This window comes from Jaculus jaculus, chromosome 4 (assembly GCF_020740685.1).
Source record: "Jaculus jaculus isolate mJacJac1 chromosome 4, mJacJac1.mat.Y.cur, whole genome shotgun sequence".
NCBI classification, from domain to species: Eukaryota; Metazoa; Chordata; class Mammalia; order Rodentia; family Dipodidae; genus Jaculus; species Jaculus jaculus.
The window spans coordinates 3,920,497-3,943,981 of NC_059105.1; the positions used below are offsets into that span (position 1 = coordinate 3,920,497).

The 23,485-nt window shown below is 46.3% G+C and overlaps 1 protein-coding gene across 1 annotated transcript in view; it reads left to right on the forward strand.

Moving 5' to 3' along the window:
- Dner (delta/notch like EGF repeat containing) overlaps window positions 1-23,485 on the forward strand; it is a 355,088-nt gene that overhangs the window by 193,923 nt on the left and 137,680 nt on the right. The window contains exon 6 of the mRNA XM_004662814.2: window positions 6,303-6,448. Within this exon, the coding sequence (XP_004662871.2) occupies window positions 6,303-6,448 (146 nt within the window). The remainder of the gene's footprint in view (window positions 1-6,302; window positions 6,449-23,485) is intronic.

Sequence of the window (23,485 nt, forward strand, 5' to 3'; positions counted from 1 at the left end):
TCCTGCCTTCAAGACACTAACCAGACACTCCCTGTCTTGGGAAGAGGTGCTCATCGCCATAGTCCATGCAGCGTGTGGGAAATTTGCTCAGATTTAACATGACTTGCCTGGATGAGCAGCAATTTTAAAGGTGAAACCCGGAAGCTACCTTCCCACAGCTGCTCACAGCAGTTCGGAGAGTGATGAGGGCCTCATCAGCATTCTTGCTAATCTGCTGGTGCCATCAGGGACCATCAGAGCCACCACGCCTCAGAACCCAAGCCTGTTGGCCACTCAAGCGCACACGCCTTTCCTTCTCCCAGCTCAAGGCCTGCTTCATGTTTTGCTTCATGACTGACCCCCACTTAGCATTTCAGAAGAATGGAAAGGCTTTGAGGCAAGTTGAGTGTCCTCAGCATAGATCACCACCTCCCTGGAGCTGGTGTTGGGCTAGCCTTGAGAGCAGCACTCATATTTAGGTCGCTGCCTGGTCTGCAGTGTTATGTGGGTCCTGGCAGTTGTGAAGGAGATGGGCCATCCTGTGCTCCACAGTCATCTGCCTCTTCTTGTTGTATTGATGGATCTTGGTTCTTCCCAGTTTTCACTGATTCCTGTAAAAGAGAACAGAGTCTCCAACTAGGAGTGAGGGCAGCATGGATTAGAGGGGACAAGCCTAGTCATTTAGGAGACTGTGAGATGGGCATAGCCACTCTTCTTGGCCAAAGGCCTGTGGGAGCTTCTCTCTGGAGACTATGGCTTTTCTACCCACGCGTTCTGGCTTGGTTCTCAGCATCAGTTATGAGTTGTCTCCCAAGGAACGGGTCTTGTAGCCCATCACACAGCCATTGACGACCCCGTAGGCCACGTGCCAGCATTGCACCGGTGCCTGCATCTTGCCCAGCTGGCCGGTTTAGCGGCGTGCACTGTGAGCGGCCGTTGTCCCCCGCCAGCAAACACAGCACTGTTCACACTCTGAGCGCTAGCCAGCAGGGCGTTGGCTCGCTTCTACGTTCCGGTGTGATCTCCTGGTGTCCTGTGTGCATGGTGCGCACTGCCTTCAGCAGTAGGGTCTTACCATGTAGCTCCGGTGGGTACCAAGAGCGGTGGCAACAGCCTGCCCTGTGTGTGGTCCTCACGGGTCTCTCTGACCAACAGCTCACTGTGGGGTGTAACCTAGTCCTGGCAGTGGGACTTACCAGTGCTTAAGGTTAATCTCTGCACCCTCTAGAGGGCCCTCATGCCTGGGCGATCCATCCCTCATTAACATTAATATCTTTTAGTTTGTGTTTCTGAGCCTGTGACCTCGCTTAGTGTGATTTTTTTCCCCAGGTCTGTCCATTTTCCTGAAAATTTCATTATTTTTACTTACCACTGAGTAGCATTTCATTGTGTGTAAGTGCCACATTTTCATTAACCATTTATCTGTTGATGGGCATCTGGGTTGATTCCAGTTCCTAGTATTGTGAATACTGTACTGAAGAACATGGCTGAGCCAGTGTCTCTGTTAGCGGCATCTTTAGGGTTTTTGCCCAACGTGGTACAGCTGGGTCTAAATGGTAGATGTATTTTCACATTCCTGAGGAGTCTCCACACTGATTTCCAGAGTGGCTGGACAAGCGTGCGCTCCCACCAGCATGGGGTGAGGGTTCCTCTTTACCCACACCTCTGGACAAGTGTGCGCTCCCACCAGCATGGGGTGAGGGGTCCTCTTTACCCTCACCTCTGCCAGCATCTGCTGTCATTTGATCTTCTGAAGATTACCATTCTGACGGGAGTGAGAGTGAATCTCGAAGTTGTTTCAACTTCTCCCAGATGGGTAAAAGATGTTGAACAACTCTCTAGGTGTTTATTAACCATTTGAATTTCTTCCTCTGAGAATTCTCTGTTCAATTCCCTGCCCAATTTTTTGAGCGTGTTGCTTGATATTTTTATTGTTTAGTTTTTTTGAGTCTTTTGTAAATTCTAGATATTGAACCTCTGTCATATATATATATAGCTGGAAAAGATTTTCTTTTCCTCTTCTGTATGTTTTCTGTTGACTCCATTGATGGTTTGCTTATCTGTACAATAGCCTTTTAGTTTCATGAGGTCCCAGTAGTTGAGATTTTGTCTGATTTTCCCAAGTTACTGAGATTTATTCAGAAAGTCTTTCCCTATACCTATATCTCTTGAAGTGTTTTCTCTGTTTTTCTTTTAATAATTTTAGAATTTGGGGTCTTATATTGAAGTCCTTGATCCACTTGGAGTTGATTTCTGTCCAGGTAGAGAGAAAACACTCAAAGAGGAATTTCAGAGATTGTAGAGAGTTTAACACTACAGTAGCCTTCTAACACACCCATCAAGGCTCACGGAACACTGTGGAAGGGCGGATGGAAAAGTTGTAAGAGCCACAGGGTGGGAAGGAGTGTCCTGTGGAATTGCTTTTCCCCCACTCTGACAGAGACAGAAGGGTACATTCAGGATCCTACAGGTAACACCGATAACCCCACTGAGGTGGCTCTTCAGTGGATGGCGGCAGGGGAGAGAGGATATGAGTATAACCTAATGGAAATATGACCAGCACCCAATAGAAACATGCAATAACATTCATACCCAGTCAGAAAGGAGAAGAAGACATAAAAGTAGAAAGGGAAAGCAGAGAGTATGAAGACTAGACTACTTGGGAAGTGGTCAGTGGCAATAGAAGGAAGATAAGAAAGACTAACATAGGTGACCATGATCCAGATGATGTTGCATGTATGCATGGCAATATAACAAAATATGTTACATATAATTAACACGTGCTAATAAAATCATTACAAAAGGTCTGGAGAGATGGCTTAGCAGTTAAGGTGCATGCCTGTGAAGCCTAAGGGCACAGGTTTGATTCTCTAGGTCTCATGTAAGCCAGATGCACATGGTGGCACATACATCTGGAGTTCGTTTGCAGTGGCCAGAGGCCCTGGTGCGCCCATTTTCTCTCTCTATGTCTCTTTCCCTCTCTCTGTCTTTAGTAAATGAATAAATAAAAATAAATCTTTAAAAAAAATCACTAAAAAGAGAATGAAATGGAACACCTTGGACAAATCTGTGATAATAGGCTTTAGGAATATGCTGCACAGCAGAGTGGAAGGAAGTTTAAATTGATAGCGTTGCAACTATTCAGAAAGTTGCTAATTTCCTATGAACAGAATCAGTAGTTCATAAGTGATTAGCAGCTCATGCCCTGGTATAGCAACCTTGCGAGCAAGGGAACTCCAGAGGGGTTCTATTCCTCACGCAGGTTCTGTTTTATTTGAATGCAATGCACTTGTCAGAACACGTATAACTGCATTCTGTGTGCATCACACAGGGCGAGGAAACCATTGTTACAAAAGCTTGGAAAGGTAATCACAGAGTCGTTCTGAACATGTGTATTCTGGGAGTCAGGACACTGTGTCTTTGTATTAGTCAGGGTTCTGGAGGGTCACAGCACTGGTAGGATTAATGTATCTCACTGTAGGGAGTTCTTACATTGGTTTACATGATATAGTCAGAGTCGTCCAACAATGGCTCCAGGCTGGAGAGGCTGCAAAGGCTGTAGCTGCTCAGTGCATGAGGTTGGATGTCTCAGCAGTCCCAACTTGGCCCTGAAGGGCTGGAGGCTGCCTGAAGAGCTGCTGGTCTTCATTCCACATCGGAGGCTGAAGAAGCCAAGTTCTGATGCCAAAGAAGGGAGGCTGCCCTCTTGGGGGGGGGGGTGTCTCCCTCTCAGTTAACCCTTCCTGGAAATGCCGTCCTAGATCTGCCTGAGAGGTCTGTGATCCAGTCAAGCTGAACTATCACCCCTGACACAGCCTTACGAAGTTGTGATTCCTGAAGTATAGTAAACAATTTTAACTGCCCTAAAATTGGTTACACCATACTTGAAACATTATATGACTGGAAAATGAATGTAGGGCTGATTTATGCACAAGATAATAGTTTTTGCATGTTTTCTTCAGATACATTCTTAATAAAGAAATAAAACAGGGGGCTGGGGGATGGCTGAGTGGGTGAGGTGCTTGCTGCACAAGCAGGAGGGCCTGAGCGCAGGTCTCTGGAGCTCACTCAAACCAGGCACAGGAGCACAGCGCCGCGACACCAGCTCCCGTGCTGACGGGAGGAGGCCACAGGAGAGTCCGCAGAAGGTCTCAAACGTGGGCTATGCGACATCTTGTCTCCAACAAGGTGGAGGAGGAGGACTGACCCTGGAGCTTTTCCACTGATTGCAAACGTGCCATCACACGTGCGAGCCCGTACTTACGTACGCACACACACACATGCACGCACACACTTACACACACACTTACACACACACTTACACACACACTTACACACACACAACCAGAAACTGTCTTTCTGCCCACTTCTTTTTTCCTTCTCCCCTTTTGAGGCTGGTCTGTTTCTTTTCAGGCCTCTTTATAGACTTTTACTGTGTCTAAATATGCATAACAGTACTGATTGCTGCCATGTAGGCTTTAATAGTTCAATAAATATGAATGATATTGAGAGAAAAGCAAGTGACAGAAACACTTTCTCTTTATCTCACCGTAACTAATCATTTGCTGGTTCTGTGCAGTATCAGTGTCCTCTCCAAGTCTGTATCTCATCTTCCATCTTAACCTTGGCTATTTATGTGCAATTTAAGTTTAGGTAAGGTGAAGTTAATTGATCTATATTTTGTAGGAGTTATTATTTTTATATATTCTTTAATAAACACCTCACTCCACAATCAGTGAAATAACCTTCTGTATTTTTTCTCTTGGGATTTTAGGTTTTTTTGGATCTACATTTAGCTTTTATTTTCTTTACATTGAAGCAGGAATTCAAATATACTTTTCCCCAGCAATAAAATTCATTTTACCTGCTTTAAAATAAATCATTGTCTCTTCTGTCCCTGTCCCCTCCATATTCCTGGTGCCACATTTGTGCTAAAAGTCTTTGGTCATAAAAGTCTCTGTGGATGAGGCTTCCCAATGTCGAGGCTCTTGGATTTCACCTTTCTCTTTTTAAAAATACTTTATGTATTTATTTGTAAGCAGGATGAGAGAGAGAGAGAATGAATGAGTATAGCAGAACCTCTTGCTACTGTAAACAAACACCAGATGCATGTACACTTTCTGCATCTGGCTTTCTGTGTATACTGGAGAATTAAACCCAGACCTTTAAGGTTTGCAAGCAAGAGCTTTTAACCACTAAGCCATCTCTCCAACCCTTACGTTACTCTTAACAAAGACATTTTATTTTTATTTATTTGAGAGAAAGAGAGAGAGGGAGGGAGGAAGAGAGAGAGAGAGAGAATGGGTGTGTCAGGACCTCTAGCCACTGTACTTGAACTCCAGATGCATGCACCACCCTTTGTATCTTGGCTTATGTGGGTTCTAGGGAATCAAACATGGGTCCTTAGACTTCACAGTCAAGTGCCTTAATTACTAAGCCATCTCTCTGGTCCCTCGCTTTATTCTTGAATGAACTGAATGTGTTACACTAAATATCTTGTCATATTTATGTATTTTAGTAAAATAAAATCAATTTGAAATAAAAATAGAGACAAATGAATATTCTTACTAGAAAATGATGTTTGGTTCTGAGATAACTTGTTCCTAATGCAAAACATTCATTTTTTCATTCCAGTTAGAGGTTATAATTAATCATCACTTTTTATACTTATTGTTACTTATTATATATGAATGGCTGCACTAGACATAAATGTCATCCAATGACAAATATATTGCATCAACAATATTGCAATTAATATTCAACTATGATTAATCCTGTTTAGTTGGCCAAAATTATGTATTTTACTAGGCAGATAAAAATGATAACATGAAATGAGATTGGTGATCAAATACATCTTTATTAACAAACTTGCATGCCCACCTGTGAAAGCTGCTGGGGCAGGCTGATAACAAGGTGGGGCCTTTTGGCGATTTCCAGTGTTCATGGCCACCCAGAGAACTCAGGAGGAGGACGCGCTGGGCCATACAGGCATTAGCTGTGTGAGGGAAGACAGACGTACAGACTGACCTCTAAGGGGGAGCGCAACAGTGGGACTGAGAGGCTCAGTGGCTCTACAGGACAAGGGCAGAACGGGACACGGGGGCTGAGCTGGATCTTGGATTTCCCACGATGCTTGTGAATGCAGGTCCATCCTAAAGACCTGGGGTCTGAGTGGACGGCAGCTACGTGCTTTGTTCCTTCACATGGCCGGATCCTGTCTTGCTTGTCAGGCTTGAATGCTGCCTAGGTGAAATTCATGCTCTTGCTAGAAGACTGCTGGCAAAGGGTTCCTAATGGCTCCTAATTGCACTGTTTTCTTCCAGGTTTTGTGAATGACTCTGTTACCAAATCTATTGTGGCCTTGCGTCTGACTCTGGTAGTGAAGGCCAGCACCTGCGTGCCTGGGGACAGCCACGCAAATGACTTGGAGTGTTCCGGAAAAGGGAAGTGTACCACAGAGCCATCAGAGGTGAGGAGCTACTTGGTGGCTTGTGAATATATATTTACATAATGAAACCCGCATGTATTGTGTGCATAGAATGCAAGGGTAATAGTAGAAAACAAGTTGTTTTGCTAAAAAAGCCTATCATGTCTTAATGTGCAACATATAGACCGCTGTGATTTTCAAAGTCACTGGGGCAAGCTCATGCAGGGATAGGTCTTGCATTGGTTTGAAGTCAGGGTCACTTCTAGTAGTAGAATCAAGAGAAATGGAAGGAAGAAAAGGTAAGCAAAGTCACTTGCTTCTCTTGTTTCTGGAACTGTAGACTGCTCCTGAGGCAATCCCCCCACTGGGCCTTACAGTTCCGTAGCGATGACAGCAGACTGACGGAGGCAGGAGAGAAGTCAGAGAGGCTGTGGAGAACAGGCCGAGGCGAGAGTCGGGAGCACTGCTTGCAACGTTTGAGGAGCCAGAGCCATGGGCGCTGGCTGCGAGGCCTGAGCCTTGGTCCCCGTGTTCTGTAGTAACTGCAAACACGTGGGCCCGGGGCTGGGGCACGTGGGCATGAGGCCAGGGCTGCAGGAAGGACAGCTTCTCCTGCTTTCTGGTTTCCGGTCATTGACAAAACTCAGTAGTCAGACTAGCAAAGGAACATAGCGGTTATGGGCTTCCTTCAAACCACCTGAAGGTCCTACTGAGGGGACGCCTGTCACCAGGACGCTCTTTCCTTTCACCAGCCCCTCTTCTGTCTTCACATCTTACCTTTTCCTATCTAACTACACATATATGTCTACCTGGGCTATGGGTAAGTGAAAGTGGGTCCCCAAAGCACTAAGAGTGATTTACTTTTGCCTGATTTTAAAGGAGGCAAAGCTAAATTTTCTTGGATAATGTTGGTACAGTTGGTAACAATGGCATGCACTATGACACAGGAAGGGAATGGAGCTGATAAAGGGAATGTTTAAAGAAGCATTCAAATCCTGCTTGTCAAAAAAACCTGTGAGTTTTCAGCTTTGCATATGATAATGGCAATGGATTGAAGGTTCCACCAGTTTTCTGTGACATAGACCCAGGAAGAGGCAGACTTGTGGAAATGATAATTTCTGTTATGTTCTTGAAAATGGACACAGATGTAAACCAAAGGCAATTCTCCCTGTGCCTGCCCTGGGTGCAGGCAGCGGGGCACGAGAGTGAGGCCCTGCCAAGCCGAAGTCGGGCCTGTGCTCTCCCATCTCTGCCCAGCCAGGCCAGTCGGCTCCCTTTCCGGAGAGAAACTTCTTGCATCAATACAAGTTTTTGAGAGAAAAGATACTGGGCACTTGTCCGGCTGGGGAGAACTGGGAGGGATACTGTAAGTAGAAGAAAGACGAGGAAGCCACGCAGAGCCTACTTGATGAAGACGTGCCAGGAGAAATGAACGGCGGGAGCTCCTGGAAAAGGGTCAAGCCGCCCTCCGCGTGGGTGTGCGGAGGCCAGGCCCGGCCTCCCTGCGCGCTGCCCCGCTGCCCAGTGACTCACTCGGAAGCCTGGCTAGCTCTGGAAAACAGCTTCGGCGAAAGGAAAACACACGAAATGAGCAAGAGCGCTGCTCTTGACATTTTGACTGACCAAGTGATAAAATTCATGGTGAACTCCCTGCCCTGCCGCCCGGGAGAAATGTCGAACCTATCAAGCGGTCCCCACGTGGACACAAGTCCTGCGTGGTATGGGGGCACACCCCGCACGTGGCAGCCCTTTGCAGGAAACTCGAGCCAGGAGGCGCAGCCAGGAGTCCGAATCGGTGCAAAGGCTGTAAAGACTTTCAGCACCTGGCAGCAGATACCTTGGCAAACCCTGCCAGTCATGCGAAATGTCTCCAAGTTCTTGGTGAGGAGCCTGCGCTGCCCTCAGCAGGCCACATCTTCCTTAGGGACGTGCCCCTCTTTGAAGAGCCTCTGGCACCTTGGAGCTGAGCTCTCCACGCCCACCTCCCAGCTCAGGCTGGTCTTGGAGTCTCTGCTGTGGCTGGGTCCACAGTTGCTTTCCGTAAACCTAAGCGCATTGGAGCCAGTCACCTTATCTGAACCGTTATTCTTACCTCATGGTTAGTCTCAGCAGATGATCACCTCACGCTTGCCAGCACATACCACCTTAGATCTCACTGTCACCTGGAAAGAAATGTCCCATGTGGCTTAGACTAGCTGTGGCAGGAACGGGGGAAGGGAAAGGTGGCTTATCATTTTTGTGTGTGTGTGCGTTTTCTTGTGGCTTTTTGTGGCTGTCGTGAGAGCATTTATAGTGAGTTAGTAGTCACGGCCAGCAATAAAATATCACTGTCACCATGCTTCTTTCTTTTTATTGTTTCCTAAAACGAGAAGTTATACAGTCTAACCTTCCACTCCATGAGAGAATCCACTCCAACGCACACAACAAATAGAACTGTATTTGATGATTTAATTTTACTGTTTCTAATCATTTTTATATCTTTTTATTAGACAATCCATCAAAATAAAAAGCAGTTCTGTTATTTCCACACCACTCTCATTGGGTAATGGCACTCATTTCGTTCCTGTCAGATGCACTTCAGGGAGGGGATATTTCTTAATCCCATGTTGATGGGCGCCCACGACGGGGCTCAGGCTTGCTGCGCTTGGATATCACTCTATTCCTAGAAGGGTCTTTAGGTGTTCACTTTTACAGAAGCATGAGGTCTCTAGTGTGTGTGTGTGTGTGTGTGTGTGTAGCTTAGAGGAGAGCCTCAAATGTTGTTTCTGGGGCGTCGTCCACCTTTTGTGAGGCGGGACTCCCTAGTGGCCTGGAGCTCTCTAAGCAGACTAGACTGACCGGCGAGCTCCAGGGATCTTTCTTTCTCTGCCCCCTCAGCATTGGGATTGCAAGTGTGCGACCATGCCCAACATTTCTCTTTTTAAAATGGGGATGAAAACTCAGGTCTTCATGCTTGCACAACAAGCTCTTTTATTCGGAGCCATCGCCCCAGCTTAGGGTCCATTTTTAAAATTTTTTTTTTTTTAATTTATTTGAGAGTGACAGACACAGAGAGAAGGACAGATAGAGGGGGAGAGAGAAAATGGGCGCGCCAGGGCTTCCAGCCTCTGCAAACGAACTCCAGACGCGTGCGCCCCCTTGTGCATCTGTCTAACGTGGGACCTGGGGAACCGAGCCTCGAACCGGGGTCCTTAGGCTTCACAGGCAAGCGCTTAACCGCTAAGCCATCTCTCCAGCCCTTAGGGTCCATTTTTGAAGGCCACTTTTGTTGAGAAGGTTGACTCTCATCTTCCTGCTTAGGAAAGTAACTTGACTATCGGCCATGGCTTCTCTCTTTGATCTTGGTCACCAAGGTTGCCACAGGCGCACAGCTGTTTCCTATTTAATGATCGATGCCTTGGCTGTCTTGTGTGTGAGCATGAGGGCGCCCCATGGAGCCGCTTGCTGTCTTGGGTCTTAAGTCTTTTTAGACCCAAAGTAGAGTGCATGGGCCTTGTCGCTTAGTGTCCATAGGTTTGCAGTGCTTAGGATTTTCCAGAGAGGTAGAACCAATAGGATGAGCTTAGGAATGGGTCCAAGCCCCTCTAGAGTCTGCGTGAGCCCCGACTCTTCCGGGAGAAGCCGGTAGAGTGAAGGTTGCTGAAGGAGTTGCGGTTTGAGGCCCGAGGCTGTCTGCTGCAGGAGCGCTTGGCTGAAAGCGCTTCTCACCTGAGTCAGTGGCTCCATCCTGGCTTGACATCCCTGCTGGCCTTGCTGCCCTGTGCCCGTGCCCTGGGTAGGAGACACTCCCGCCCCAGGCCCTGCATGCCTCAATGGCAGCCCCGTTCTCCTCTGATAAAAGTCTGTACCTTTTTGTCACGGTTCCCAGTAAACTCCACATTTTGGGTTTGCTCGTTCCTAAAGCTGCGGTGGGTGTTCACAGGCAGCCTTTCTGGCCTCTGTCCCCTGCCTCTGCCTTTTATACCTCTGTGCTTCTCTGGCCTCCTCAGATCTCTGTGGTTTTGCTCAGGCTTGTCCCAACTGAAGGTTAACCTGCCTAACTTCCTTTTGCCTTCCACTCTCCAACCTCCCCAGTTATATTTCAGGTTAATCTCCAAATCTCCCTGCTTCTAGAAGCTTTCCCTGACCTTCAGTGCAAAGGAGCTTTCTTTGCTGCTTCTCTGCCTTGTCAAGGATAGGGTTTTTGATGTGTACTTTTACTTCCATACCTCCTTTATGATCTACTGCATCCGCTTTACTGAGCGCGTGGACACCTGCCCTGTGCCCGGCAAGTCCCTGGATTCCAGCACTGCAGATTTGCTCTGTAGAGACACGGCCTGTCTAGAAGGAGCCAGAAGGCCTTGGTGGCAGTGTACTGGAGGAGACCCTCATGGATTCGAGCAGTGTGACGTGTGTATGGAGACTTTCGCAAGAATGCGCTGTAAGCTTTGGGGAAACATCCACACGATACGTGTGTGGAGAGCTCTTCAAGCTTGTTCTATAACCTCAGGGAAATATTGGATCTCAGACGTTGTTCCCAGGACTCCTCAATGGTGGGTTTGTTGCATTGGCAGCCAGGTCTGGATCATTCTGTACTGAATGTACCAGCTGGAATGACCCGTCCCATACTGGAGCTGCTGTAAAACTCTATGAATTGAGTGAAGAAAATAAATATAAATACATAAATAGGATGGAAACCAGTCTTGTGAGCATGGAAGTAGGTGCATGTATTAGTGAGGGTTCTCTGTAGGAACAGAACTGATAGTGCGCACACACAACACACACACACACGGGATTTATTGGATGGCCTGGGTAGTCCAAAAATGGCCGTCTGAGGACGTGAGAGCCTGAGGCTGGGGTGGCTGTTCTGTCTACAAGGCTAATGCCTCAGAAGTCCCAATTGGCACTGAAGTCCCGGAGGGTTCCCAGAGAGCTGCTGGTCTTCAGCCCGCACTGGAAGGGCATGCAAGCTGGGTTCTAATGCCCTCAGGGGTGGCAGCAACAGGGCAGATGCCCTCACCAGCCAGGATCCAAAGACAACAGTAGCTCTGCTTCTCCTCAGACCTCTTTGTATCTGGGATCACACTCCTGTGAAGGTCTTTGCCCCTCAGTTACTTCCTTCCTCAGACCTCCCTAGAGGCATATCTGTTACTCGATACCTGATCTAAAAGTTGACAATTGTGATCAACTGTAATCTGAGTTCCAAATTTGATGACTATAGAAGCATGGAAAATAAATGGTGAATTCAGTTCAGAAAATATTGAGTCAAACATGTTCTCTGATCTGAGGCCATCCATCTCCCAGTTCATAGGATCCAGAATGTTGTAACTTGTAAATGTGTGTAGGAACATTTAAAACATTTCCAACCCTTTACCGATCATTTCAGAAAGAAACTAGATCCAAAGAGCTTGATGCCAAGCTCTTGATAGTTTCCAACTGCTGGTGGGCCTTTCTGTAGCCAGCAATGGCAATGTGCAGAGGGTAGGAAAAGATGCCATGTTCACTTTTCTGGGCCAAATTCTTCCCCATCACTAGTGCAACACAGGGGCCCTTGTGAGGCCTTGGGAACACAGGCCCTCTGACCTGGCAGGGGGACAGGAGAGGAACGAGGTGGGAGGGTTAGATGGATGTGGGAGACTATGCAGAACCAAGGGGAGGGCGCCGACTGTGTCCCTCAGCGTCAGGCTAGCAGCTGGCATTGGAGCAGCAGAATAGCGAGGTGCCTTTCCACCAGTCCTGCTGTGGTGTGTGTGTGTGTGTGTGTGTGTGTGTGTGTGTGTGTGTGTGTTAGGTCCCATGGCTCTCACAGAAGTCTGGCGAAGTTTCTTCTTGAGGTAGGGAACAGGACACAAGCAGAGAGGGTTCCGAGTGATACACACAAGCCTGATGGGCCAGTAGTGGGTGACATTCAGAAAAGAAGAGGCTCATTTACTCCAAGACACTGTTTTCTCAGGAGAGAGGCAGAATCCTCTTGTTCTTTTTCTAGACTACAGAGCTTGATGGCAGCGCCCACCCAATGCTGGCGATGCAGAGCGGAGGCACCATGGCTGCCTGAGACACGTTGATTAGCTGGTGAAAGAACATGATCTCTCAGTCTGCATGGTAGCAGCTACCTCATGGGCCTCAGAGAGCCAGCCTTTTTATGAATAATTAGAACCTAGTGCTGGGGAGATGGCTCAAGAGGTACAGTGCTTACCACACAAGCACGGGACCTGGGGAAAAATGCCGGGCTTGATGCTGTGTGCCTATGATCCCAGTGCTAGAGAGAAGCCAGGAGAGTCTAGAGATTGCTGGATAATTAGTCTAGATGAACTGGTAATATCTAGGTTCAATGAGAGACTTTATCTCAAAAAAAAAAAAAAATAGGGCTGGAGAGATGGCTTAGTGGCTAAGGCACTTGCCTGTGAAGCCCAAGGACCCGGGTTTGATTCCCCAGTACCCATTTAAGGCAAATGTGCAATGTGGCACATGCTTCTGAAATTCATTTGCAGTGAATGAAGGCCTTGGCACACCCATTATCTCTCTCTCTCTAGCTGCTTCTGTCTCTCTCTTTAACAAATAGATTAAATAAAAATAATAAGGTTGAGCACAATTAAGGAAGACCCCAGACATACACCTTTGGCCTCCGCCCACATGCTTAGAAGTAGTCCTACACACACACACACACACACACATACACAGAACACAGACACACACACACACATACACAGAACACAGACACACACACACACACAACACAGACACACACAACATAGACATACACACACAGGGACACAGACACATACACACAACACACAACACACACACACACACAAACACACATATGCATGTACTAGAAGCACATTAATTACATACAGAGAGAATAAAAGTAAGCATGGTCTAGCTGTTACTTTTTTAACAGAGAAGAACAAGCCATCTACACTTTCGTTGACTTGGGTTTGAATTACATCTAACTCCGTCTGTGTGCTACTGTAATTAAGAAGCCAGCTTAGCCTTTTGTGCCTCAGAACAGAAGGATGAGCACATTGTTGCTACACAAACAATGCAGCAGCAGGCGTCGATCATTTATTATAAATTATTTAAAGTGATACTTCTAAAATCATGTGCCAAAGAATAGACATTTCTTCATGTTTCTATCTGGAATCTGTATGTTACAGAAAGTTGAAATGGGGGCTGGAGGAATGGCTTAGAGGTTAAGGTGCGTGCCTGCAAAGCCAAAGGAATCCCGCTGAGATTCTCCAGGACCCATGTAAGCCAGATGCACAAGAGGGCACATGCGTCTGAAGTTTGTTTGCAGTGGCTGGAGGCCCTGGCATGCCCATTCTCTCCCTCTTTCTTTCTCTCTCTCTTAAATAAATAATTAAGTTAAATTAAAAAAAAGAAAAGTTGAAATGTATCTTGTCAGGTAACAGAACAGGCATGGTGGAATGCTGGAGGCATTCCAACAGCGTCTGGTGAGGATTCTGTCAAGGTGGACATGTTCAGGGCCACAGGGTTTAGAGTGGAAGGTGATGTTTCACTTTAAATACCAGGAGCCCCAGGACAAAGAAGACTTTCCTGCTCAGGACTGATTCATGGCTCCAGCAGAAATGTGAAGGGATGTTCTGGACTTTTTCCCTGGGGCTATGCTCGCCATAGTTCCTTTATCCCTTTTGTCTTTTTGTGTTTCTGTCTCAAATTCATGTTTTCCTTTCTTTTTTTTTTTGAGACATAGTCTCCAGTAGCCCAGACTAGCCTCAGACTTACTATGTAGCCAAGGATGGCCTTGAACTCCAGAGCCTCCTGCCTCTACTTCCCAAGTGCTGGGATTACCAGTGTCCGCCAGCGTCCAGCCGTATAGCTCCTCTCTTAGGACACTCAGATGATCACGCCTGTATGGCTGTGTCAATGTCCTCATGAACAATTTAACTGTTGGCAGGGAAAACCAGGCCTCAGGTGGAAGCACACATTTTGTTTGCCTGCTAGTTTTGCCTCAGGGCTCTTGGGTGCAGAATTCTCAAGCATTCACGTGCCAGGGGGCTGCGATGGCACCTGTGAGGAGATGCTGGCTGTCATCCCTGCTGACCTGGGGACGAAAGAGATGAAAGAAAAATGGAAGACACTATTTCCCTGACTTCTCAAAGGTCTAGGAGATCCAGCAGTTCTCTTCCAGGATTGTCTGTGACATATATTGTACCAAGGCCTCACCTCTCTGGACTTTCTTTAGAGCAAAGTTTGGGAAAATGATGATTTGTGCTATCATCCATTTATGTTCCAACTTAAGGCTCTACAAAGAGAAGCAATATTCCTTTCAGAATCGTGACGGAGACATTACGATAATGCCTAGATTTTAATTTCCAACTTCTAAGATACCATAATAAAGTTCTGACTAGACTTTTGTGTCTAAGAGATTAAAAAAAAAAAAACCTCACTCTGAAGCCTAGCCGGTCTGCTTTCCTCATTATCCTGTTGCTGAAATGCTGGTTTTTTGGTCCTTTTTTCTATCCATAGGTCAGTGGGCAGCACGTCCTGCCAGGAATGGTTCAGCAAAATGCCCGTGCCTTTGGCAGGCATCCACGGGGCACATTGCCCCTCCTCTTTAGGGACTGAGAACTGTTCAAGTGCTTGCTCCCAGAGCAGTGCTCAATACGCTTGTCACCTTGGAGTATTTGTTTATCCTCCCCTACTTCTGCTCCCTCAGCCAGGCGCAGAGCCGCATCCTGGCCGAGCGTGGGCGAGGTCCTCGGTGTGGTCCCCATCTGTCTGGTGCTTGCGTTCCTGATGGTGTGAAGGACCCAGACGTTCCCAAGCTCCTCAGCTCCAGCCTCTGGTTCTGTGTCTAGCCAGGCTCAAGGTTTGGTGCTTCTTCCAGTCTTTGGAAGGGAGCCTCCTTGTCACTTTGGCTCCATGATCTTCTGCCCTTGCCAACCTTTCCAACTCCAAATGTGACTTTAAATATCAGTGGCCCATCTGTGCTCTCTGAGTCTGATGAAATTAGGCACTTAGTGTATTAGGAAACTGCCCCATTCCTTCTGCGGCCTTGTCCCAGATTCCAAACATTCTTCTAAACTGAGGAGGGTTAGGTGGCTTCCAGATGACTGTTGTGTCTGAGGATGCAAGTCAGGGTGCAGAACCGCGTAGCTTCCCTGAAACAGGGCAGAACCACCAGTAGGTTCTGGCACTGGCTTCTGTGGTGTCCACTGGGTAGGTGGAACTGGAGGCTGTCTTCATGGCGTTCCACTTCCTGGTGAGGTTGTGTGCTGAGACACATTGGTAGATCATCTGAACACCACAGATTACATTACAGGTTGCTTACACAAATGAAGACAGCTTCGCCTCCGCCCCAATAGCCCACACTGGTCTTGAACTTGTGATAATCCTCCTGCTTCTGTCCCCTGGGTGCTAGGGATTGCATGTATGTACCACCATGCCTGGATATTAAGACAATTTAAAAAAGATACTTTTAAATATCATGCAATTACCACAGTGTTCACATTTTGACATTAAATTAAATAACATACTTAAAAATATGTTATTTAATTTATTTATTAGAGAGAGAGAATGCCAGGTCCTCTAGCCACTGCAAACAAACTTGAGATGCATGCGCCACCATGTGCATCTGGCTTAGGTTCTGGGGAGTCAAACCTGGGTCTTTAGGCTTTGCAGGCAGGTGCCTTAAACACTAAGCCATCTCTCCAGCCCTGAAGACATTTTTTTTAAAAAGTATTTTTAAAAATTTATTTATAAGGAGAGAAAGAGAGCAAGCAAGAGCCAATGCCTCCTGCCACTGCAAATGGACTCCAGACGCATATGCCTCTGTGTAGCCCGTTTTATGCGGGTACTGGGGAATCAATCCCAGGCCATCAGACTCTGCAAGCAAGTGACTCCAACCACTGAACAATCTCAACAGCCCTGAAGAGAGTTTTAATGTCAAAATGGGAACACTGTGGTAATTGCACATGTAACATGACACATCACTGTGGAAGCGGGATGTCATGTTGTACACCTATAATTATGACAGTTAGAGACAAAAGGATTGGAAGTAAGAGGCCAGCCTGGGCTACATCGTAAGATCCTATCTCAAGACAAATAAAATAAAATACAATCCAACAAAACAAAACAGAACCAAACAAGACAAACCCAAACAACCACAAAACACAAGGAAGCAACATAATGCAGTACATGTCTGTCGCTGAGTTCTGCTGGCCATCTTATCAGAGAGAATGCCCTTGGAGATAGGTCCACCAAGATGCCAATTTGGTAGTTTTATTTATGAAAATGCCTGGCTTCACTTAACACAGTGGTTTTCAAAATTTTAGTCTTAGGACTCTGTTACATTTTTAGAAATGAGTAAGAACTCTGAAGAGCTTTTGTAGAAATTGTAGCTATTGATACTTGCTGCGTTAAATGGAGACTCAGAAATTTAAAAAAAATCATTTAATTAATAAGCTCACCACAGGTTACCTTAAACAATGCCATTTAAGTGAAAGATAACTATACTTCTCAAAACAAAAAAAAATTACTGAGAGAGTGGCATTGTTTTCATTTACACCATGCTCTTTAAGGCCTGGCATCAAAGAAGACAGCTGGAGTTTCACGCCTGCTTTTAGATCCAATCTGTTGCAATGTGTTGTTTTGGTTGAGGTCTGGGAAGAAAATCAGCTTCCTACAGACATTTAGATGGAAAAGGGAGAAAAGTTTCAATAGTCTTTTCAATAATTGTGGATATTCTTGAAAACACTCCAAAGCTTCACAAGTGGTATATTCTTAAAGGTTAATTGAATGTGGACGAAATCTGAAACCAAGTCAGTAAACTTTTGCATTCTGTTGCTTGACAATCTATTGGTCTGTCTATTTCTGGAATCACTAACCCATAAATAGGTCTTACAGCATCTCACATCAGTCATATGTAAAACATGACCTCCCTGAGTTATATAACACTTCCAGATGTTGGTCAATTTCAAGCTATACTATCAAAAGTCACATCTGGGGCTGAGGAGATGGCTTAGTGGGTAAAAGTACTTGGTGTACAAGGGGACTTTAGTCTGATCCCCACCACCCATGTAAAAAGTTGAGTGTGGCCCTATATATATCTGTAAGCCCATCACTGAGGGGGGCACAGGAGGACTTCTGGGGTTCACTGGCCTGCCACCCTAACCAAAAAGCTGCATGAGCTCCAGGCTGAGTGAGAGACCCTACTTCAGGGAAGCCAGGTGGAAGAGACACAGGGGAGAACATCTGATGTCCTCCTTTGGTCTCTGCACACATGTATACTAGGCATGTGCATGTGCAGACCCACATGCATACCTCACACACATCTACACACCAAAAATATAAAAAACTAAGTCTGTGGTTATTATCACCCATTCTAAGAGAAAAGTCTTTAAGTATTGGAAATCTGTCAAGATTTTGATGGCAGACGAAAGGCTGTTCAGAACTCAGATTTGTCTTTGAAAGCTCACATTTTTCTCTGACAACCACAAAAAAAACATAGGTTATTTACCTCTAGGTGACAGGTTCACTTTGTCCACTTGAGAGGAAAGGTCTAATGAGATGACCATTGGACTTCAATAGGTATCGGGTGTGTTTCTTTTTATTTATTTATTTTATTGACAACTTCCATAATTATAGACAATAGTCCATGGCAATTACCTCCTTACCCCCCTTTCCCCTTTGCAACTCTACTCTCCATCATATCCCCTCCCCCTCTCAATCAGTCTCTCTTTTATTTTGATGTCATCATCTTTTCCTTCTATTATGATGGTCTTGTGTAGGTAGTGTCAGACACTGTGAGGTCATGGATATCCAGGCTATTTTATGTCTGGAGAAGCATGTTGTAAGGAGTCTTACCCTTTCTTTGGCTCTTACATTTTTTATTACACCTCTTCCACAATGGACCCTAAGCCTTGGAAGGTGTGATAGATATATTTCAGTGCTGAGCACTCCTCTGTCACTTCTTCTCAGCACCATGGTGCCTTCTGAGACATCCTAAGGTCACTGCCATCCGAAAAGAGAAGGTTCTCTAACCAAAAGTGAGAGTACCATTAATATATAGGTATGAACACTAAGAGAAGTGCTTTCTGAGCAGTTTGGTGAGCATAGTATATGCATTTAAACAGACAGCAGCAGACGTTACACCCCTAGGGCTCATGACTACCCCTGTTGTAGGTTTTCAGTATCAGGGATGTATTCCCTCCCATGGAGACCTTGAAAATCACGTGTAGCTTTTGTGTCCCTTTTGTGGTTGTTCTTTGAATGGCTTCTGGGAACAGCTCTGGGTCAATTTGCTGATAGCTAGTAGGATACTTTCTCTATGTGTGTAGTCCTTGTGGCCCTTCCCTACCCTGTGTCCACTGGAACAGGAATTTGTTCTCCCTGTGGCACCCAAGGCAGAAATGTTTCTTCCCTCGGTCCATCAGCTGCCAACAGGGAGTCAGAGAATAAACAAACTCAATATTCCTCAAAGCCTCGTTGAAAAGAGAAAAAGGAAGTTAGCCAATTAAAGTGATGTGAACCTTCTAATGCATTGAAGATCACAGTTTTTGTTAGAGACCGCTGGGAACATTATAGACAGGAACCAGGGAGCTCTTGGAAAAGGGAGTCTCCCTGTGTGAGCTCTATGGGGGCTCAGCACTTCCTTCAAGGAGAGGACTAGGAGCTCCCTGGGTCTGCTGCTGGGGAGGCGGTGATGGGAGCCTGCAGGAAGCCAGGTTGTAGGGAGCAGGGCGAGCTGGAAACCTGGGTGGCTTGCTGGCTGGATAAGTTTGGCTTTGAAGGCAGGGACAAAGTGAGATGGCTCAGAGAGGGAGAGAAGGCTGAAGACAAGGGTCTTCTCTTCCTGAAACAGGCCAGGGAGAAACTGGCAGCGGAGAAGACGGGAATGGCAGGATGGGTAGTGGTGTGTGTGTTGGGGGGGGGGTGGTGGGCAAAGGCCATGAACAAATGGAATTAAGAGGGATGAGGAAAACTTTAGGAAAAAAGGTTAAAAAACCATAAGTTGGCAATTTATTTGGCACATTCCCTATGTGCTGAGGCCAAGATAAAATAAAACCCCATATCCATCAAACAACTACCACCCCCTAGCCCACCCTGGCAACCACCATTCTGTCTCCATGGACTTATCTGTTCTAGAAAAGACCTTTTATTTCTGGCTGCTTTCATTCAGTATACTGTCTCCTAATTGGTTCCTATTGTAGCATGTTTAATGGCTGAATGCTAATTCATTATAGGGATATACAAGTTGAATATCCTTTATCCAAAATGTCTGTGACCAGATGTGGCTTTGAACTTTGGATTTTTTTGGGAGGGGTTGGGGTATCAGGACAGTTGATATGGACCATGAGCTAACTTGGGAATGAGACTCAAATCTGAATAGGATATTCATTTTCACATTATACACATAGCCTAAAGGCAATTTTCTATACTATTTTAAATAGTTGTACAGGTCAATGCAGCCTGTTGCATGAAATCAAATGTAGAATTTCTCACTTGGGGAATCCTGTCCATGTTTGTTCATAAGGTTTTGGAATTTGGATCTTGTATCTGCTGATCACGCATGCTCATCTTGGGCCACAGTTTATTTATCTGTTCACCACGGATGGGTGTATGCTGTGTTTCTTCCTCTGCCTGTGGTGCATAACACTGCAGGCGATTCCCTGTCCACCTACGAGAGGAATGACTGTGTATCCTAGGTGATTCTGCACTTGAACTTTTGAGGAGGTGCCAAAGTGTTTTCCACAGTGAGCAAACCACTTCCAATCCCTACCAGCAAAGTACCAGTGCTAATTTCTCATTAGCAAGAATATTGATAATAGTAATGTTATTTTGATTCTAGCCATCTGTAGCAGACAGCTTCAGGTTCACTGAGATGAACTTTCAGACCAGACACAGTTATGGAGGAAGGGATATTTATTGAAGCCTACAGATCCAGGGGAAGTTCCATAAATGGCAGAAGAAGCTGGCCTGCCTTCACAGGACCAAGCAGAGAGAGAGAAGTACAAGCCTAAAGGTCAAAAGCCACACTTTGCCTATCTTTAGATTGAAATCTGAAACCCACCGCCACACCTTAAGATCACCAGTGACATTGTCTCCAGTCAGGTGGCTACAGATGCAAACTACAAACAAACAACTGAATATATTGGGGCCCATCTATTCTATTCAAACCAGCACACAATCTAACCATGTCTGAGGTATCTTACCGCAGTTTTGATGTGTATGTATGTGATTATTAATGTTGGTCAAATATAAATCAAGTTATTTATTATTTTTAAAAATATGATAGCTCAGGGGGTTAAAAATATTCACCATGCAAGGATAAGGAACTGAGCAGACCTGAGTTTGATGCCTAGCACAGAGAGAAGGCTGTGTGGCCACACGGTTCTGTAAGCTCAGTCCTATGGGAAGAAGAGATGGAACAATCACTGGGACGTGCTGGTCAGCCTGTCTGACCAAAAGAAACTCCAACAAAACGAAATCCAGAAACAAACAGATACTCTCAAAGCCAAAACTGGCAGTTCTGCGTTCAGGGTGAGGCTCTGTCTCATGGAAACAATGTTCAAGAGCGTAGATGAGGGCAGCTGACATTTGGGCTCCACATGGGTGTGCTCAGGGTGTGCCCACCTGCACACACACATGCATACACCGTATACATACGCCACACCATATATACCATGCACACACATGCAAAAACAATGCCCCCTACGCCTTTGGATGAACACTTTGCATTTCTGCATCCAAACTCAACCAAGCACAGTCCTGCAGCGCGAGGCAGAGCCAGGTCATTGGGGAGGAGGAAGGCAAAGACTCCTTTGTTTAGTTGCTCGAGAGCGGCAGCTCCTGGGTCCCATCCGTCTTGGTGGCAAATGGTTCCAAGTGCGCGAGCTGTGTGGAGCACTGGCCTCGGGAGGTCAGAGCTGGGAATCTGCGCAGGCCCAGTCCCAGGTGATCTTTGCCAGAAAGTCTATTAGAAGCTTGGTTCTTTTGGAAGGAGCAATGAGGCCGACTCGTTGACGATGGCGCCCTCTACTGCCTCAACGGTGAACTGGCCGCCTCCACATCTCTCCCACGGTCAAGACGGGTTTCTTCTGCGGGATTGCTTTTCCTTACACCCCATGGGGGGAAAAATATCCCAGAAAATCTAGTCCAACCGGGCTGGCCTGCTACTTACCGGCAACAGGGACGTCTTTCTGTACTAACTTCCTTTCGCAGAATGGGCACTTTGGGCAGCCCTTCACGGAGCCCACTCGCATTCCTCCTCTCCAAGCTCCTGGCAGAGACTTCCTAGTGTAATGGTGATTTTGCCGTTAAAAGGAGATTTCACCGTCAACAGAAGGGAAGGAGAAATCTCTCCCCGAGGTACCGCGGCTGCTGAGTGATGGGGAAGGTTATCCGCCCCTGCCCCGCCCTGAATGCCTGACCTCAGCTCTGCTCTTTGACTGCTGCTGGTTTCCACGCAGTTTCTGGGCAGGAAATCGGAGCTGTGCCTCAAAGCCCAGGAGGTTCTTGTTCAGTTACCTGATATGCTGATATGCGCAGAGGGATGTGGTTTGGGGCTTGAGTGTGGAAGGCAGGGCTCAGAGGTTGTATGATAACCTTCCAGGGGACCAGAAAGGTCCTCATGAAATGTGGAATATTCCAGCGTTGTCCAGAATTCAAAAGTCATCAATAACATAGGACACCAGAGCTGCCATTTATGTATTTTGTTTTTATAGTCACAATATTTTGGCTAGACATGAGAAAATTAAAGCAAACAGGCAACTTTCCTCTGTGGCTTCTATACAATGAACTTACAGATCGTACATGTAAGTCTGCATGACCTTTTACATCTGTATCTACAAAAAACCCTCAAAAAGTATGTTTCTTTTTTTTTAAAAAAACACATTATTGTTCAGTAAGTGTTTTCTAAATGTCTTAGGATGTTTTTGTTTCTTTCTTTTCTCCTAACCTTTTTCATTTCCCTGTAGACCCTTCACATTTTAGTTTTATCTTTGCTTTTCTTTGTAAGTTCTCTGGTTTCACTGTGATTTCATATATCCACCAGGGCAGGGAAGGTAAGAAAGGCAGGTGTGAGTGGCACAGAACTGAACAAACTCATGTAAATCAGGCAAATTAAGCACTGATGGCAGAGGCATTAATATTCAGTGGGAAATATGCTAGCAAAAGGGTGGATTGAACAAAAGCACTCCTTGAAGGGACAGGAAGGCTGTCTTCTGAGGAGCCCTGCCCGAGGCTGTGGTTGGAGCTGAGCCCACCCGGTGAGTCAGCTACCCTTTCTCCACGCTGGAACTTCTCTCATTGATTTTTCAATCAGAGCTTGCTTCTCTATAGTTAGGATTTCTCCCATATGCTAGAGTTTTGGGATTATAAAAGAAGAGAAAACCAACCAACCAACCAACCAACCAACCAGGATGAAAGGACAAATGGTCACCAGGGGAGGTGGCTCAGCTTGCAAAGTGCTTGTGGCAAGAGTCTGAGGACCAGAGGCTTGCAGCCCCTGTGTGGAACATGCTGGGGGGGGGGGGCAGTGCGGGCCTGAAATCCCAGCACTGGGGGATAGAGGGTCCCTGGGGCTCCCTGCCCAGCCAGAGTTGCTGAGCTCCAGGCCAGTGAGAGACCCTGTCCCAAATAAAGGTGGGTGGTATCCTCGAAGATGACACCTTGGGTGGCCCTCTGGGACCCATGCACACACACGGGCATGCCCACGCACATGTGAACTGCACACTCGTGCTTTAAAGATAAAGCAAGCTGTAGTGTCTAAAGTAAGAGGAACAGCCAAATATGACTTTTGCCTGAAGGGCTTTTTCAAGTTGCTAAAATAAATGACAAGGTGAGAAGCAGGACTTCCATATTTAGATGAGTGTGACATTATTCGTCCGTTTTCTGCCATAGGAACAATCCGTTTGCAACTTCACCCATTATACTCCCTTGCACGTGGCTTGATTTAAAGCCACAGGATGCCCGCGACACATCACTTCCCTCCAGCTGTGCCCCCGCCCCCAGCTGTGCCCTGGCAGGAAGGGTCTTTCATGTGACATGGCCCTGCGGCACAGACACTGACTTCACTCATATTACTGCATGGAAAAGTTCAGGCTCTCAGTATAGCCATCCTGGCAGGAGAGAAGA